Source organism: Hemitrygon akajei, chromosome 24, assembly GCF_048418815.1.
Source record: "Hemitrygon akajei chromosome 24, sHemAka1.3, whole genome shotgun sequence".
Classification (NCBI taxonomy): Eukaryota; Metazoa; Chordata; class Chondrichthyes; order Myliobatiformes; family Dasyatidae; genus Hemitrygon; species Hemitrygon akajei.
The window spans coordinates 17080823-17100601 of record NC_133147.1 but is presented as its reverse complement, the minus strand read 5'-3'; the positions used below and the strand labels follow the sequence as shown (position 1 = coordinate 17100601).

The 19779-nt window shown below is 42.8% G+C and overlaps 1 protein-coding gene across 5 annotated transcripts in view; it reads left to right on the top strand.

The window, feature by feature from the left end:
* Positions 1-19779, top strand: part of LOC140715901 (nuclear receptor coactivator 7) — a 117344-nt gene that overhangs the window by 97334 nt on the left and 231 nt on the right. For all 5 annotated transcript variants that reach the window (XM_073028414.1, XM_073028417.1, XM_073028416.1 and 2 more), the window contains 5 exons: positions 5587-5746; positions 11725-11847; positions 14507-14659; positions 15610-15705; positions 17634-17707. In XM_073028414.1, the coding sequence (XP_072884515.1) occupies positions 5587-5746; positions 11725-11847; positions 14507-14659; positions 15610-15705; positions 17634-17707 (606 nt within the window). The remainder of the gene's footprint in view (positions 1-5586; positions 5747-11724; positions 11848-14506; positions 14660-15609; positions 15706-17633; positions 17708-19779) is intronic.

Below are 19779 nucleotides of genomic sequence, written 5' to 3'. Positions count from 1 at the left end.
TCATCACAGTTTCCTTCCGAATGTCAATCTGTTTCATTTCCTCTGTTACCCTATGTCCTTGGCCCATCCATACATCTGGGAGATTGCTTGTGTCTTCCTTAGTGAAAACAGATCTAAAGTACTCATTAAATTCTTCTGCCATTTCTCCGTTTCCCATAACAATTTCACCCAATTCATTCTTCAAGGGCCCAACATTGTTCTTAACTATCTTCTTTCTCTTCACATACCTAAAAAAGCTTTTGCTATCTTCCTTTATATTTCTGGCTAGCTTGCGTTCGTACCTCATTTTTTCTCCCCCGTATTGTCTTTTTAGTTAAGTTCTGTTGTTCCTTTAAAAACTTCCCAATCATCTGTCCTCCCACTCACCTTAGCTCTGTCATATTTCCTTTTTTTTAATGCTATGCAATCTCTGACTTCCTTTGTCAACCACTGTAGCCCCTTCCCCCCCCCCCTTTGAATCCTTCCTCATGGCTGATTTTGCACCCTGTGTATTATTCCCAAGAATACCTGCCATTGCTGTTCCACTGTCTTTTCTGCTAGGCTATCCGTCCAGTCAACTTTGGCCAGCTCCTCCCTCATGGCTCCATAGTTTCCCCTGTTCATCTGCAACACTGACACCTCCGATCTGCCCTTATCCTTCTCAAATTACAGATAAAAGCTTATCATATTATGATCACTACCTCCTAATGGCTCCTTTACTGCAAGATCGCTTATCAAATCCTGTTCATTACATAACACTAAATCCAGAATAGTCTTGTCCCTGGTCGGCTCTCGTACAAGCTGTTCCAAGAATGCATCCCGTAGGCACTCTACAAACTCCCTATCCTGTGGTCCAGCACCAACCTGATTCTCCCAGTTCACCTGCATGTTGAAATCCCCCATAACTACTGCGACATTACCTTTGCCATATGCCAATGTTAACTCCCTATTCAACTTGCACCCAATATCCATGCTACTGTTTGGTGGCCTGTAGACAACACCCATTTGGGTCCTTTTGCCCTTACTGTTCCTCAGTTCTATCCACACAGACTCTACTTCTCCTGACCCTATGTTCCCCCTTGCAAAGGACTGAATCTCATTCCTCACCAACAGGGCCACCCCACCCCTTCTGCCCACATTTCAGTCCCTACAATAGCACGTATACCCTTGTACATTCATTTCCCAGGTCTGATCTCCCTGCAGCCATGTCTCCGTTATCCCAGCAACATCATAGTTACCCATTCGCACCTGGGCTTCAAGCTCATCCGCCTTATTTCTGACACTTCGTCCATTCAGATATAGAATTTTTAACCCATTTCTCCTCTCTCTGTTTGAATCGCTGCCTATTGTGTTTAATCCAGCTCCCCGAACTCCCATCGGGCTATACGCCCCTAGAATTTTGTTGTCCTTCCTACATTTACTTATTCTTTCAACACATTTAACTCCATGTTCCGTCAGACCATCCCTCTGTACATGAGTCCTCCTTATCACTTGTTCCGCCCCACCTTCCTCTACTACACACTTAATATTCCGGAACCGTGTAATCCCCACCTGTCCTTTATTCTTCCTCTCGCTACCCTCTCTCTCATTCTGGATCCCCGCCACCTGCAAATTTAGTTTAAACCCCCCCAAGAAGCACTAGCAAACTTCCCTGCAAGAATGTTAGTACCGCTCCAGTTCAGGTGTAAACCATCCCTTCGGAACAGATCCCACCTTCTCTGGAACAAAGCCCAATTATCTACAAACCTGAAGCCCTCCCTCCTGCACCATCCTCTCAGCCACGTATTAATCTTTATAATCCTTCTGTTCCTTGCCTCACTCGCACGTGGCACAGGTAGCAATCCTGAGATTGTTACCCTGGAGGTCCTGCTCTTCAGCTTCGCACCTAACTCCCTGAACTCCCTACGCAGGACCCCCTCACTCATCCTACCCACGTCATTGGTCCCTACATGGACCACAACATCTGGATTCTTGCCCTCCCTCTTGAGAATAACCTGCACCCGATCTGAGATGTCTCGGACCCCGGCACCAGGGAAGCAACATACCATTCGAGACTCCCGATCTACCCCACAAAATCTCCTATCCGCCCCCCTGACTATAGAATCCCCTATCAATACCGCTCTCTTCTCTTCCCTCCTCCCCTTCCTAGTCAAGGGTCCAACCTCAGTGCCAGAGACAGGACCACTGCAGCTTGTTCCTGGTAGGTCATCCCCACCAACAGCATCCAAAACGGTATACTTATTTTTGATGGGAACGGCCACAGGGGTGCTCTTCTCTCTCTGTCTGCTCCCCCTGCCTCTCTTGACTGTCACCCATTTGCCTACCTCCTGTCTTTTCAGTGTGACTGCCTCCCAATAACTCTTATCTATCTCTGCCTCCCGAATGATCCGTAGTTCATCCAGCTCCTGCTCCAATTCCCTAATTCGGTCTGATAGGAGCTGCAGCTGGATGCACCTATTGCAGGTGTGGTCAGAAAAGGAAAGGTGGAATAAAAGGTGAATGCCAGGATTCTTGGTAATGTGGAGAAGCGGAGGAATCTTGGGATCCAAGTCCAGTGATCCCTCAAAGTTGCTGAGCTAGTTAATGGGGTGATTAAGAAGGCATATGGTGTGCTGGCCTTCATTTGTCAGGAGATGGTTCAAGAATCAGAGGTAATGTTACAGCTCTATAGAATTGTTTAAATAACACTGTAGGATGATGTTCAGTTGTGGTCACATTATAGGAAAGATGAGGAAGCTTTAGAAAGGATATTTACCTGGATTGTTTGTGTTGTATGACGTGGGCGATCATGGTCTTTCCATGAGCATGATTGTTCTTGGCAATTTTTTCTACAGATGTGGTTTGATGTTGCTGCCTTCTGGGCAGTGACTTTAAGGGGGGTGACCCCAGGCATTATCAATACTCTCCTGAGATTGTATGCCTGGCGTCAGGAGCCGCATAACCAGGACTTGTGATGTGGTCCAACTGCTCATACGACCATCCACCACCTGCTCCCATGGCTTCAAGTGGCCCTGATTGAGGGGGCTAAGCAGGTGCTACACCTTGCCCAAGGGTGACCTGCAGGCTAGCAGAGGGAAGGAGTGCCTTGCACCTCCTTTGGTAGAGATGTACCTCCATCTTGTCACCATGGGATACCAAGATGCTCCCTGGATGTCTAATGGGAAAGGGATGAGTAAGCTAGAGCTTTTCTCTTTGGAATGAAGGTGGGAGTGAGGCCACTTGATAGAAGTGTCTGAGATTGAGAGACATCCAGAGAGTGGACAGCCAGCATCGTTCTCCCAATGGTCGATACCAGAGGGCACCCTTTTTAAGGCGAATAGAGGAAGGTCTAGGGGAGATGAGAGGTAAAGTTTTGCCAAAGAGTTGCTGGCGTCTGGAATGCACTACTGGGAGTGGTGATAGAGACTGACACAATAGGGACATTTAGGAAACTCTTGGATGGGCATACGGATGTAAAGGTAAGAGAGGATTATGTAGGAGGAAAGACTTGGATTGATCATAGACTATGCTTGTATTAGTGTTCACAATCTCATGAGGGTTTTTAAAGGAGGAGGAGATTGACAGGTATCTAATGTCGTGGTTTTTCGTGCTTTTCAAATGACCAGGAGACGCAGAAAATTCTTCAAGAAGGGTTAAACTTTAATTTGCAAATCAAAGCTGAGACAGTCATTGAGCTGGTCGCAGACTGCCTATCGATTCTGGGATACAGCAGCTTTTTAAAGCAAACCTGGTTTAGCTGCATTAACATATCCAAGCGGTGCATATCACAGTACATCCGTTACTATTGTTTTTACCTATTGACTTATTCATGTTCTAGTCTTGACTACATAGCTTTAATTACACAGCAGACAAGTTCAAAGCAAAATCTCTTAGCTACTTTTTATTAACACATATTGTCTCCTACATAGCTGTAGTTACACAGCCGACAAGTTTAGCACATAGCCAACTTCAAAGCTGGCGACCTCTCCCTAGACACACCATTGTCTCTAGTATTCCACATAGTTTGTCAGCATTAAGTTTTATACTCCATAATATTTTATACTCCAATACTAATTAGTCAGGGTATCAAGGGATATGGGAAAAAAGCTGGAAATTGGAAGTAGACGGGAGAATAGTTTAGCTCATGGTGGAGTGGTGGAGCAGACTCGATGGGCCGAATGGCCTACTTCTGCTCCTTTGTCTTGTGATCTTGAGGCAGAGCCTGTACTGCTCTATATGGTTCTATGTGCTAATAGTAGAGAGGTTGGAGGCAAACTAAAGGTCTGTTTTATCCAAAAACATCAAGAGCTGTTCCAAATGATTATTTAAGGTACCCAGAGAGCAAATAAGGATTCCCGAGATGTGAAACTCTTCAAAAAGCATAAACTGCTTTCTTCTTGAAGTTAAAACTTGTATGCTTGTTTCTGAATGTACAATTTTTTTCAAATTTGCCATTTAAAAATATTCTCCTTATTTTGTAGTAAATGCCAAAAATACTACTTTTTTTTTCTTTTGAATACCTTGGTTTCTCTGTATGTAGATCTCTTTATTAATGAACTCTCTAAATAGTAATCTGATTTTCTGCAAATAATGGAAATCGCCAAAATTCCAGTCTGTATTAATATTCTGCCAGAAGTTTTAATGCAAAGCATCCTGTAGTTGGCACTCCAATTGCGAGCATGAACTTTTGAGTGTTTCTTTTGAAGAATACTACATGATTGAAGTCTCACTGTTAAGACTTGGACTCCAATGCAGCCTAAGGAAGAGACTTAAACCCTGTCTGCCCCCTTTCTGTTCATAGTGTTAAGTAGTTATCTAGCATGGAATGGCCCCCTTTCCTTAACCTGTCCACGCTAAACAAATTGCCTACTTGAACTAGTCCCATTTGCTTGTATTTGGCCCATATCCTTTAAAACCTTTCCTATCCATGAATGATGTCAAATACCAAAGAGGTTGCCAGTATTCTAATATTACCCCCTTAAATGACCCAATAATCCAATTATGGTAATGGTTGTTTTGACTGTATTTCCAGTATTTCGAGAATAACTGCAGCTTGAAAGCACTGAATTGGTTATGATGTATTTTGGATTGCTGGGATGCACCACAGAAAGCAACATCTATCATCCTGGACCCCCGCCGTCCAGGCCCTGTTCCCCTCTCGCTTCTGCCATCAAGAAGGAGATACAGGACTCTTGGGTCCCACACCACTGGGTTTCAGGAACTCTGAACCAATGTGGATAACTTCACTTGCCTCAACCCTGAACTGATTCTATAACCTATGGACTCGCTTTCGAGGGCTCTACAACTCATTTTCTCAGTATTTGTGATTGCTTATTTCTTTATTTGTACGGTTTTGCACTTTGCTTGTCAGTCTTTGTTTATGTGTAGTTTTTCATTGATTCTATTGTATTTCTTTGTTCTATGGCAAGGGTTCCCAGCCGGGGATCCATGGACTCCTTGCTTAATGGTATTGGTCCATGGTGCATAAAGGGTTGGGAACCCCTATTCTGCTGTGAATGTCTGCAAGAAAATGATCTCATGGTAGTGTATAGTGACATATGTACTTTGATTTTAAAAACTTACCAAAGAAAATATATTCAACTTCCATTTCCTGTTCTGTCGTTTCAGCGTGTCTGAGTTCCACAAATACCTGAAGCACTGGAGACCTGATATTTATCTATTTGAAGAAATGGGAGATACTCGTGCAGATGACTTTGTTCTCTTGGATGTCAAGTGTCCATTCTCCTTGAATGAGAAGCTTTTTGATAGACTGTTTGATGATTGGGAGGTGAGTCAAATCATCTTCTCTGGATCGTAGATACAGGTTATCTCACGTCCATCCACGAGACATTGTTAATACTTTCATTGCCGGCCAGAGCGCAACAGCAAGATGCTGAATTATGAACACCAGAATCAGAGGCCACTCAAAAGACCTGAAGGCATGTACCACTAGGCTCAGGACAACTTACATCCTGCTCTGTTATAGAACCACTCGGTATGATAAGATGGGCACTTGACCTCTCAACCAACCTCATTTATGTCCTTGCATCTTGCTGTCTGTCTGCTGCACTTTTTCTGTAATTTCAACCCTTTATTCTACATCCTGTTGCCTTGTACTACTTCAGGTCACTTGTATAATGGATGGCATGCAATAGTTTGTCACTGTATTGGTACAAGTGACAATTATAAACCCTTCAGGTAAGGTGTACAAATGCATGTCAAATTATGATAATAGCTGAGGTAAAATGAACCAAACGTTGGATCAATTGGCAAACCGTTAAATTTCATTTTGAAACTGGCTTTTGAGGCAGTTTCTCCTTGGCCAACTAGAATGCTTAACTACTGTCACACATCAGTTTAGTGTTCCGGTTCTGCTTAATCTAATCATGCGGCCTATTTACAAATGAGGCAAATCTGCAGATGCTGGAAATCCAAATAACACACAAAATGGCCAGGCAGCGTCTATTTGGGGTGGTGGGGGGGAGAGTACAGTTGACATTTTAAGCCAAAACATGGATAGTACTTTTTTTTTCCCCATAGATGCTGCCTGGCCTGCTGAGTTCCTCCAGCATTTTGTGTGTGAAATTTGTCTATCTATTCAGTCTCAAAATATGTTAAACCATAACACAAAGGAGCAGAATTAGGTCACTTGCCTAATCGAGTCTGCTCCACCATTCCATCATGGCTGATTTATTATCCATTTCAACCCTATTCTCCTGCTTTCTCTCCATAACCTTTGATGCCCTGACTAGTCAAGAACCTATCAACCTCTGTTGTTCTTTAACTTCAAAACATTAGACTAATTCAAAGGAAGACATGGGAGTCTGAAATGTGAGTCTGACTTCATGTTTACTTTAAGTGAGGTACGTGCATGTATCGCTTGGTAGAATCATGATCGTGCAATTCATGTATTTTTACATATAACCTGTAATGAATTATTTAAATGATCAAGGCTTAATCAAACAATATATTTTCTGTGTATATAATATGAAATATTAACGTTAACATAAAATATTAACTCTTTAAATATATTCAATAATTTGGCTTCCACGGCCAAATTTTAGGCTCCAATTTTAAATTGACTGTGGAAGCTTGAGGTACGAAAGGTCTGAGTTGTAACTTAAGTACCAGTTATAGTGAAGTGCAGTCTGTGTTGGTGATGTGACTGTTGTCAGTGATCTGGGAAAACCTCAGGGACAATAGAACATAGAGCATTACAGCACAGTTCAGGCCATTCAGCCCACAATGTTGTGCAAACCTTTTAACCTACTCTAAGATCAATCTAACCCTTCCCTTGCACATAGTCCTCCATTTCTCTATCATCCAGGTACCTATCTTAAGAGTTTCTTAAATGTTTATGTATCTTCCTCCACTTTTTTTATTTTAAAAATAACTCTATCTCCCCACTATACTTTCCTCCAATCACTTTAAAAAATTATGCCCTTGGTATTAGCTATTTCCACCCTGTGGGGGGGAAATGTTTCTGGATGTCTGATTGATTGATGACTCTTGTACACTTTATTAAAAAAAAAAAAAAAAAAAGTCACCTCTCATTCTCCATCACTCCAAAGAGGAAAGTCCTAACTGGCTCAGACTAGCCTCCTAAGACATGCTCTCCAATCCAGACAGCATCCAGTAAATCTCCTCTGCAGCCTCTCTAAAGCTTCCACATCCTTCCTATAAATGAGGCAACCAGAACTGAGGACAATATTCCGAGTGTGGTCTAACCAGAGCTGCAACGTTACCTTGTGGCTGATCAGCCCAGATCCATGTCCCAGAGTAAACACTGTCCTGTGTTTTACCTCCATCTCTGAACTGCAGTAAATATCCAATCTTTGCACAAGTGTTCTGTTATTTTTACTAGTAATGTAGGAGTGTTGCACAGCTGATTACCAACTAACATTAAAGTACTGGGATAAGCAGACACATGAAAACGTGCCTTTAATTTTGGAAGTCTGATTGAATTATCACCCCCTATTTGCAGGTCTCTGGTAATTTGCAAAGTTCAAATATATTTATTATCAAAGTGCATATGTGTCACCATATATAACCCTGAGGTTCATTTTTTTTTTGTGTGTGGGCACACTCAATAAATCTGTAATAGAATTAGTGAAAGACCACACCAACTTGGGTGTTCAACCAGTTTGCAAAAGACTACAAACTGCACCAATACAAAAAGAAATAATAAATATTGAGAACTTAAGATGAAAAGTCCTTGAAAGTGAGTCCATAGGTTGTTGGAACACTTCAATAATGGGGCCAGTGAAATCATCCCTTTTGGTTCGCGAGCTTGATGGTTGAGGGGTAATAACTGCTCCTGAACCTGGTGGTGAGAGTACTGAGGCTCCTGTATTGCCTTCCTGCTGGCAGCAGCAAGAAAAGAGCATGACCTGGCCTTTCCTACTGCCTTTAACAAAGGCAATGGGTTCAAAGTGTAAATTATTGTTCAGGGGCTATTTAAAATAGGGTAAGGAAACAACCTGTCCTCTTCCAGACTTCAATCAAGTCACTCGCTATTTGAGTTGAAAGTAGTATATTTTGGACTGTTGCCAAGTAGTAGTTCAGTTGCACCGTCTAACTTCAGTTGTACTCCACTGGCATGAGCTCTGGGCAAGCCTGCTGGAGACCTTCCACCTAAATTGCCGGTAATGATTAGCGAAGGTCTGTCAATGAAGTTCATGAAGGAATAAATTTGCTAAGGCATGAGTCCCCCGCGGCAGCCATCTGAACGCAAGGTTCATTCGTTGGAACATTCAGAAAATGTGATGAATTAACCATCAGAAAGTGACTTTTTAAAAGAGTGTTTGAGATGGGGAAGTGATGCCAAGTTGAACGTAGCTCTCCAACAGTTCAAAGCAGGTGACAGGTTCCCCATCATTGAAATGTTCCCACAACCTATGGACTCATTTTCAAAGACTCTTTATCTCATGTTCTCTATTTATTTATTTATTTATTTATTGCTTGCTTGTTGCTTTCTTTTTAATATTTGCACAACATGTTGTCCTTTGCACACTGGTTGAATGCCCAAGTTGGTGTGGCCTTTCATTGATTCCATTATGGTTATTATTATGGATTTCTTGAGTATGCCCACAGGAAAATGAATCTCAGGGCTGTAAATGGTGACATTTATGTACTTTGATAATAAATTTGCTTGGAACTTTGCTAGATGTGAACAACTTGCCTGAAAATAAAATACATGGCCATTCAGCTAATGAGTTCAAAGTTAATGTATTGTCAAAGTACGTGTCACCGTGTACAACGCTGAGGTTCATTTTCTTGCAGGCATTCACAATAAATACAAGAAGCACAATAGAATCAATGAAAGTTTGCACTCAACGGGGTGGACAAGCAGTAAATGTGCAAAAGATGACAATCTGTGCAAACACAAAGAAATAATAAATAAACAACAAGTATCAAGAACATTGGGGGGGGGGGTGTGGTGAGGAATCAATATATCAGTAAGGTTTGACTTGAGGATCTGAGTTGTTGGGAAAGACCGTGAGAGATAGAAGCAGAATTAGGCCATTTATCCCATCAAGTCTGCTCTGCCATTTCATCATGGCTGATCCATTTCCTTCTCAGCCCCAATCTCCTGCCTTCTCCCCATATCCCTTAACACCCTGACTAATCAAGAATCTATCAAACTCTGTCTTGCATATGATTTGGCCTCCACAGCTGCCTGTGGCAAAGAATTCCACAGATTCACCACACTCTGGCTAAAGAAATTCCTCCTCATCTCCATTCTGAAAGGATGCCCTTCTATTCTGAGGCTGTGCCCTCCGGTCTTGGACTTCCCCACCACAGGAAACATCCTCTCCACATCCATGCTGAGGCCTTTCAATTTTCAATGAGATTCTACCCCTACCCTTCTGAATTCCAGTGAGTACAGGCCCAGAGCCATCAAATGCTCCTCATATGATGAGCCTTTCAATCCCATAAAGGTTGAATAGGCTAGCCCAGACAAAATGCTGAAGGAACTCAGAAGGTTTAGGCAGCATCTATGGAAAGGAATAAAGAGTTGGTGTTTTGGACTAAGACCCTTCATGTGTCCTGGAAGGTCTTGGTCTGAAACATTTGACTCTGTTTCTTTCCATAGGTGCTGGCTGATCTCCTGAGTTACCCTGGATTTCCAGCACATGCAGAATATCTAGTGACGGCTTTTGAACAGGTTAGGACTCTATTCTCCAACGCAGAGGAGAGGTAGATGATAGAGATTTGAATGAGGGGTGTGTAGATGGGGTGAATGCAAGCATTCTTTTTCTATTGAGATTGGGTGAAAGGTGAAACATTTAAGGGGAACCTGAGGGGGAATTTCTTCCCTCAGTGTGGTGTGAGAAAGAACTGTCAAGGGCAGGGTTGAATGGAGATGCGATTAGATTATTTAAGAAGCTTGGATAGGTATATCCAGACTTTGGGTTTGGGGGGAGTAGGGAGGGCTGTGATGCAGGTCAATGAGACTAGGCAGAATAACAGTCTGGCACAAGACTAGATGGTTCAAAGGGCCCATTTCTGTGCTGTCGTGTTCTATGACTATTTCTGACCTGGGAACTATGACTTAATGTGCAGGCATTCATTTGGATCCAAATAAGGTAATGAATCATCAAAAATCTCACCACAGAAAAGTAATGCTGTCTATAATCTGCAAATGTATGGGATTTCTCATCAACTAATTTCAAATGAAACAAAAATAGAAAATGATGCTTAAAAATTCTTTATATAAAAAAAAATAAAAATGGCAAGGCTTTACAGTACAGGACACCCAGGTTCAATACCCACCGTTGCTTGTAAGGAGTTTGTACATTCTCTCTATGACCATGTGAGTTTCCTCTGGGTGCTCTGGTTTTCTCCCACAGTCCAAAGATGTATCACTTAGTAGGTTAATTGGTCATTATAAATTGTCCTGTGATTAGGCTAGCGTTAAGTCGAGAGTTGCTGGGCAGTGTATCCCAATAAATGAATCGGGTCAATGGTGAGAGAAAGTTTGTCACGGCAAGGCCTTTTTTGTAAGCCCTGGAAAAACGGGAAAACAATGCACGTTATAAGTTGTAGAGAGTGGTGATCATACAGAGAACACAGGAATGCCTAAGGTAGGTGTAGATCCCAAAACTATCATTGACAATTTTTAAAGAAAAATTCTCCAAGACAGAGGAGAAACAAAAAAACTTAAAACAGGAAGATACAATAATCTCCCTGGAGAAATGGAGGTTGGTGAAGGGATACAATTTAGTCTCTTGTCTCAGGAATTCATTTATCCAGATAAAGAATGAAGTGCTGTTCCTTGAGCTTACATTGGCCATTGTTGGAACAATGTCAGAAGCTGAAGACAGTGTAGAAGTGGGTCGAGTGTTAAAGTGACAGGTAACTAGAAACTCAGGGTACCCTTGTGGACTCAACAGCCGTGCTCTACAATGCGGTTGTCAAACTAGGCTGGGTAGAGACCACATTGAGAGCGCTAAATGTAATGACTAAATTGGAAAAGGTGCAAGTGAAATACTGCTTCATCTGAATGGACTCTTTGGGGTCTGTGAATATTGGGAAGGAAATTACATTGTACACAGAACAGTACAGTGGTTTGAGTAACAACGTCTATGGACTAGACACTTCAGTATTGTCATACTCGTGTTGTAAATGCAGCCACAGAATTGTAGATAAGTGTCTCTGGATTCCAATAATCAATGTTTCTCCAGCAGTGCTCTGGAAGTGTGATAGTCTGAACGTTCTAAAAGTAAATAGCTATTCACTTGAAATTTGTGCTTTTTTTTTCAGATTATAACGGAGGAGGATGACCACTTGAAGCACTTGAAAGATATTTTTGATCCAGACTTTGAAAACATGGCACCTGTTCTTCAGGGGAAAAGTGGCTTAATGGAATCTTTCCACGTTGAGAAGGTATGACACAGTAAAGTTGCTCTGTGGAATTCTCTGCCCATTGAAACAGTGGCGGCTACCTCAATAAATGTATTTAAGACAAGGTTGGGTAGATTTTTGGATAGTTGGGGAATTGAGGGCTATGAGGAAATGGCAGGTAGGTGGAGGTGAGTCCATGGTCAGATCAACCGTGATCTTATTGAATGGCAGAATGGGCTGGATGGCTGACTCCTCCTATTTCTAATGTTCTCGTTCTTTTGCCGGATCTTGTCCATCTCGCCAACAGTGCACTGTTTAAACAAGGAAACAATATCATAAAATGTTGGAAATATCATTGAGGAGTGAAATCGTTTGACATAGGACTTCAGAATTTAAGAAATTAATAAATAGGAAGATGAAAATTGCAAGTGAAAGCCATATTGTGTGACTTAATCTAAATTGCATTGCAGAAATGGGCCATTGGCCCAGTTGGCCTACATGAGTGTTGAGTGAGCTTCCCCCTGCTTCATCTCACCTTAACACCTTGCCCTGATATTGCTTTCTTCCCCAGGCAGAGCAATGTCAAGATAAGAAGTTAAATTTGCTGAAGGAATTCATGATCCTGACATACATGCTAGGACGTGCATCAGTGATGTAACCTGAGGTCATCGGGCTTTAACATCAGACACTCTCAGCCAGGGTTGATCAGGCCCTGGCTTGTGTCCCAGTAGCACTGGTCCACGGGTCACACCACCTGATCCATAGCCGCCTGGAGGCTCGCTCAGCAGCCTCTCTGACAGTCCTGACAGGGAGAGTAGATTCTGCACAGCAGGCAGCAGGCAAAACCTCTACACCCCACTGCCAGATGCTCACATTGTGCCCTCAACCTGAAAACCAAACTGCTGATGCTGCAAATGAGATCAAAAATAAGTGCTACAAACTCTCGGGTCAAGTAGCACCTGTGGAAAGAGAAACAGAATTAAGAGCATTCACTGTGAAACATCAACTCAATTTCTCTTTCCAAAGACGCTGCCAGACTTAAAAGTGTTTGTATGACTCAATTAAGAAGGGAAGCCACTCTTAAATTACAGAATTGTGCTTTGGTATCTTGTGATCAAAAACTTGCTAACTGCTGTCAAGGAGTTCCATACTAAGTTATCAAGGTGAGTGGTGCACTTTGAGAAGGAGGAGAAATCTGGCAAAAATTGTCTTGATAGATATGAGAGCATTGTAAGTATTTTTTTTTTGGAATATGATTGTGAACTTGGGTTTAACTAGCACAAGTCAAAGGAGCCATGGAAAAGACTTGGGGGGGTGGGATAGTGGTGTTGCTCTAGATGGTTCCAACATTGCTGTATTCTGTTATTGGATATAGGAGCAGAATTAAGCCATTTAGTCCATGATTTTGTTCCACCATTCCATCATGGCTGATCCATATTCCTTCTTGGCCTCAATCTCCTGCAATCTCCCCGTATTCCTTCATGCCCTGACTAATAAAGAATCTATCAACCTCTTAAATATACCCAATGATACTGGCCTCCATAGCCACCTGTGGCAACAACTTCCACAGATCCACCACTCTCAGGCTGAAGAAATTCCTTCTCATCTGTTCTAAATGAAGCCCCTCTATTCTGAGGCTGTGCCCCAGTCCTAGACTTCCCCCACCAAAGGAAAAGTCCTCTCCACACCCACTCTATCTCGGCCTTTGTCAAATTGAGCAGCCAAAGAAATTCTTTCTAAAGTATTGACAAACTGGATTGAGAGCAGGTTCACGAGAATGATTCCAGGAATGAAGCGGTTATCATATGAGCAGTGATTGAAGGCTCCAGGCCTGTACTCATTGGAATTTAGAAAAAGTGTGGGGGGGGGGGGGGTGGGGGGAGTTCTTATTGAAACCTTTTGAATTTTGAAAGGCCAATTTTGAAATCTGAAGATCCACGTCTGGTCTCCCAAAATGAAAGTTGGCACATCAGCTGTTGCTTGCTTCAGGTCCTTGAAAGATGATGGACAGAAATCACTGACAGAATCCACCAACTCTTCATACTTTTTATCTAAAATTGTGGAAGGTCCAAAGATCTGCAAGATTTTCTGGAGCTATGAAATTCCTGAGTAACTGTACTGAGCTGGAGATGATAGAAAGCTCCTTTTTTAAAATAATTAAATAAATCTGATGCTGAGGTACATCCTAGGATGTGTTGGGACATGTCGTCAGTGATGTAACCAGGGGCCATTGGGTATTTTGGGTCCTTCAACATCAGACGTTCTTGCCCAGGCAACCCGGCCAAGGTTGATCAGGCTTGTGACCCAACCTCTTGATCCGCAGCCATCTGGAGGCTCGCTCATCAGCCTCTGTGATGGCCCTGATGGCTTTCCCTTACACCCACTGCAATGCCAAAGAGAAAATAGATTCTTCACAGTGAGAAGCCAGCAAAACCTCTACATCCCACCTCTATAGGCCCGCATTGGGCCCCCCACCCCTGTCCCTGGTTCTGCTCTACCAGCTCCTGGTATCTGGTTTTCTTGCATTCAAATGCCTCCTCAATCGGGTGTTCCCAAGGAACTGTCAGTTCGACCATGACCAATTTAGTGGCGGCTGAAAGTGAATAGGTTCCCACAACCTGTCCTAGTGATGTTTGTCCCAATAATGTCTTTTGTTTTGAGTTTCTGTTCACTTTAATCTTAATTCTCCCTGGATCTGTAGATTTCCAAGTATCTCCCACCCAGTACAGTGGGCCATCCGTGGCAGTTGGCATTCAGCACGTCCTTGCATGGCTTCAGCCTAAAGACCTTGTACCGCAAAGTAGCTAACACTGACTCGCCAGTACTGCTGGTTATAAAAGATACCTGCGGACAGGTAAGCGACATTGATGTTGCAACTACTTCCTCTGGCATCAAGTCTAGTCAAATTTATTTTCATTTAACTACATAGTTCTATACCGTTGAACGAGACAATGTTTGTCCAAACTAGGGTGTAAAACAGTAGTACGTATCACACACAACACAATAACTTGTGAAGGTGAGGATGAAATCTACAGATGAATCACACGTACATAGCAAACTAAAGTGCATAAGTTAAATATTGTAAGGTATTGGACAGATTAACTGATGACACCTTGAATGAAATGTGGCAGGGAGTTCAGCAGCCTAATGGCCTGAGGGAAGAAACTGTTTCCCATGCTGACTGTTCTTGTTTTTATGCATCAGAGTCTCCTGCCTGATGGTAGAAAGTTGAACATAGAATAGTACAGTACAAGCCCTTCAGACCACAATGTTGTGCTGACCCTTAAACCCTGCCTCCCATATATTCCCCCCCCCCACCTTAAATTCCTCCAGATACCTGTCTAGTAGTCTCTTAAATTTCACTAGTGTATCTGCCTCCACCACAGACTTGGGCAGTGCATTAAAGGGGATTCTGGATGGATGGGTGGGATCTTTAATAGCACGAAAGGCCCTGAGTATGCAGCGCTTCTGATAAATCTCCTTGGTGATGGTAGGGAGACCTCTATGATCCTCTCAGCCATTTTCACAATCCTCCGTAGGACCTCTGGTCTAATGCTTGGCTGCTCCCATGCTAGGTGGAGATGCAGCTTGTCAGGACACTCTCAATGGCACTCCTATAACATTCAATTAAGATTGGGGTGGGGGGAACCTTGCTTCCCTCAATCTCCTGGGGAATTGGAGGTGCAGCTGTGCCACCTTGTTCAGGGAGGTGACATTAAGGGACCACGTGAGGTTCTCTATGATGTGAACTCCCAGGAACTGAATGTGCATTACAAGAGCCTAACTAACCTGTTATAATTACAGGTGTTTGGTGCTTTGACTTCACATCCCCCAAGGCCAAGTGACCATTTCTTTGGGACAGGAGAAACGTTTCTGTACACTTTTAACCTGGATTTTAAGGTATGTTCATCAAAGTCTGCTTGTAGACATTTGGATCAAATGTAATGTGGATTTCTTTTTCCATTATTGACTCTCCCTGCTGGTTATAAATCAAAGATCAGTGACTGCTCTCTGGAAGTGTGCCCAGACAGCAATTGGGCTCGAAACGGAACTCCTTGTGATGTATGATCTGATCTACGGATGGGGGCCACGTTTAAGTTGTTCCACAAACAGAAGAAAATCTGCTGAGGCTGGCAATCTAAAGCAACACACACAAAATGCTGAAGGAACAGCAAGTCTGGCAGCATCTATGGAAATGAATAAACAGTCGACATTTCGAGCCAAGATCCTTCTCTTCCTTTCCAGTCCTGATGAAGAGTCTGCCTGAAACGTAGACTGTTTACTGTCTTTTCTGAACATGCTGCATGTTCCTCCAGCACTTGTATGTTATATTTGTTGTTTATTTTTATCAAAATCAGTGTGACTGAGGGAGGAAGTTTCTAGGCTCTAGGAAGCTACTGAAGGACAAGTTTGATAGACAGAGAAGGGGCAAAAGGAGATGATACAATCGGAGGGCAAACATGGCCACGCTCTAAATCAGCAAACAATCTCCTGGAGGAAGTCAGTGGGTTGAGCAGCATCTATGACTGGGTGAGGGAGAGATTGTTTCTTGTTAAAGCCTTGATTCAGGACTTGTGATGCAGCGTTTCAATCCAAAACATTCCCTTCCCTGCACAGATGCTGCCTGGCCCATTGAGTTTGTCCGGATTCTGGTTCTAAATGGCTTGTTGCTCCACTGCCTAACATCCGCAGTCTCTTTCCTCCAAGATGACACACCAAGCGGACTGGACCAACAGGAGATCCCCAAGTGCACGGCTCACAAGTTGCTGATGGTGGTGGGATGGGGTGCCACGGTAGCAGTTAGTGTGACGTTATTACTGCTTGGGGGCATTCCAGAGTGCAGAGATCAGTTCCGGTGCCATTCTGCAAGCAGTCTCTGTACGTCCTCCCTGTGGAATACATGGGGATTTCCCCAGGAGCTCTGGTTTCCTCCCAACAGGTCAAAGACTTGCTGATAGGTGAATTGATCATTGTAAATTGTCCCATGATTAGATTGGAGTTAACCAGGGTTGTGGGGTTGCTGGTGTGGCTTGGAAGGGCCTACTTGGCTCTGTCACTAAATAAAATAATTGACTGTGAAGGCATGGACGATGCTTTTCTCTGGCTTAGGTTCAGAACACGTGCAGTTGTATTTGAACTGTTCAAAACTAGTTGTTTTTTTTAAAAATCCTGCTGTAAGTATTTTGGCATCTGCAATTCTTTTAGTGAAACGTTAACTAGACCACCACATGAATAGGATGTACTGTTCTGGTCACTGCATTACGGGAAGGATATGGTAGCATAAGCACACAGTCTTTAAAAGGTCGCCAGGAGTGGGGAATTAAAACTGAGGGGAGACTGATCTAATTCCTGCCCTGATAAAGGAGACTGAAGATTCTTCCCTTCCCAGCAATGAGGTCTTTAGAGCTTCTGTTGGTGTTTTTATAGTTCTAGGTTTTTATACCTCCCAACTAAATCTCCCCCTCATTTAACAGCTGGACCTGGGACTATCCATGGTGGAGTTAAAGGAGATTGAGGGGGAGATTTAGTTGAGAAGTATAAAATAAATGGGTTCTTTTTCTTTCTAGATCAATATCAAGCAAACAGATTTAATAACAGACAAAAAAAAATTATTTTGCTAGCTAAGTAGTGAACACATTTCAAATAAGTTTCATTGGCTGTGAAGTGATTGTATCCTGAAGAATGGTTTTGGCCCGAAATGTTGACTGTACTCTTTTTCCATAGATGCTGCCTGGCCTGCTGAGTTCCTCCAGCATTTTGTGCAATGTCTTGATGGAAGTTTTTTCCGTTTCATGAAAGAACTAACTTTTGAAACATTTGTGTTCCAGGTTTTCCAGTGGACTGGGGAGAATTCTTTCTTCATAAAAGGAAGCTTGGACTCGCTGGCATTAGGAGGTGGCAGGTATCGTTTTCTGGAAAATGATTTCTGCTGTTTTTTTGATGGTGGGGAGGTGCTTATGTTGCATACCTGCAACTGGAGGAAGAAGGCATTCAGTTCCCAGCATTGCCTGTTCAGGACACCAGATACTTTCAAAACCATTAACCAACTATTATATCTAACTACTTGCTGCCTGTTATCCCGATGGCATTTAGGGCAGTTTTGAAGGTCCTCCATCTCTGGCTGTGTTCAGGGCTTCCTTTGTCGTGTCAGTAGCTTCCTCTAGTTTTCACTACTGTCAATCGTGCAAGTCCCAGATGGAGACTCAGGAATACTGTCATGCTCAGATGTAGAAGGATTCTACATTTCTGTTTCTGTAAGTTGTCTCTAAGCTGAGCCACCAAACCTGGAGGACCGGTGGACCACTCTTGGTCTGTCCTCTACTCTTTTGGTCTGTTTGGCGTGAGTGACCCCACCAAGAGACAAACCATGAAGCCCTGACTCCAGCCAACATTAGCTCTCCGGGTTACTGATGCATACAAACCTCAAAACCACGACAAGGTTGTGGTCCTCTTGGAGGATTGTATCCAACTGGGAAAATCTATTTAAAAGGGCAGTGTTTGGATGAGTCTGCATTCGGCCAGTCTCGAAAAAAGTTGACACATTTCCATTTTTATACAGATGGTGGAGTTCTAATGAAAGATCAGTGACTTTGAAATGTTAACTGTTACATTCTCCACAGATGCTGCCTGACCTGTTAGGTATTTGTCACTAATTATTTGGGATATACTACTGCAGCATTGGTTTAAATGTATTTATCGCTGCCTTTTAATTTGAATGATACACCTTTGAACTTTAGTCTGGTGTGGGAATAAGTTTGCCTCTTGAACAGGGGTTCCCAACCTGGGGTCCACAGACCCCTGATTTGATGGTAGGGGGTCCATGCATGTTTCTGATCACTTTTTTGCTATTTTGGGTGAATTGCACTGAGCAGAACTGAGTGTCTGGAGTCTTGATTTTTGTCTTTTATATTTTTCTTTTTGCACATTAGATGTTTGATGTTTTCTTGAACAGGTTCCATGGTTTTCTTTGTTTTGTGATTGGGGGGGGAGAGTATGAATCTCAGGGTTGTATACTATATAATAATTTAAACAATAAATATATTTGAATCTTTTAGGGGTGGTGGGGAGAAGGTTGGGAACCCCTGCTGTGGGCTGTGTGTCCTAATGCGAACCATCCTCTCCAAGTTCTTTACAGAGCATTGCTTGAAAGACGCGCCTTGCGGAGTAGGCAGAGGAGGGGAGAATATAGTCCAAAGCCCACATTTCATTCCTGGTGTTGCACGTCCTTCAGATGTTTGCCTCCCCCTTCAGATTCCATTCAATCAGCAACTACAAGGCATAAAATCACTCGGCCTTTTTGAATGTGCAGAATGCATAATCCCTCTGAAATGCAGCAGTCTTGCCAACTAGAGTGAGGACCTTGTGCTTTGGCTCTTGCCAAACAGGTCAAAGGGTAGAGGCCAGAGTAAGAGTGGTCCTCTGGGTTTAGCGGTTCAACTCGGGGCTAACAAGCCTGACTGCTCAAACAAAACTGCTGCAGAAACAACAATGAAGAATCCTCCTACATCTGTGTGTGGCCAAGGGCAGACAGGTGGAGGACTTCACTGTTGCCCTAAATGCCAGTGGCACAATGAACAGTAAGTTCATCTTGGCAACAACGGGTAGGCCTAATCAGTCTATACTTTTAGTTCTGAAATGAGCTCACCTGCATCAATGGAGTAAAATGTTTAAAAAATATTTTTTTTATAACAGAAAATGATGGAAATGCTCAACAGATCAGGCGGCATCTGTGGGGAGAGAAACAGTAAAAGGTCCATGTCAGAACTTAAAGCTCATTTAACCTTTGGGAGGAAAGATGAGTCTGAGAGGGTAAAACTGTAAATGAGGTTATCTGATCATTGAGTTAGTGAGAATATTAACCGAAGAATATAGAAGTTGTTGAAATGCAGACAAGGAAGATGTCTGGCAGGTCAAAATGAGCCAATATTTTCTTTTTAGTATTTCCAATCCAAATTGACTGAGAAACTTTTTTGT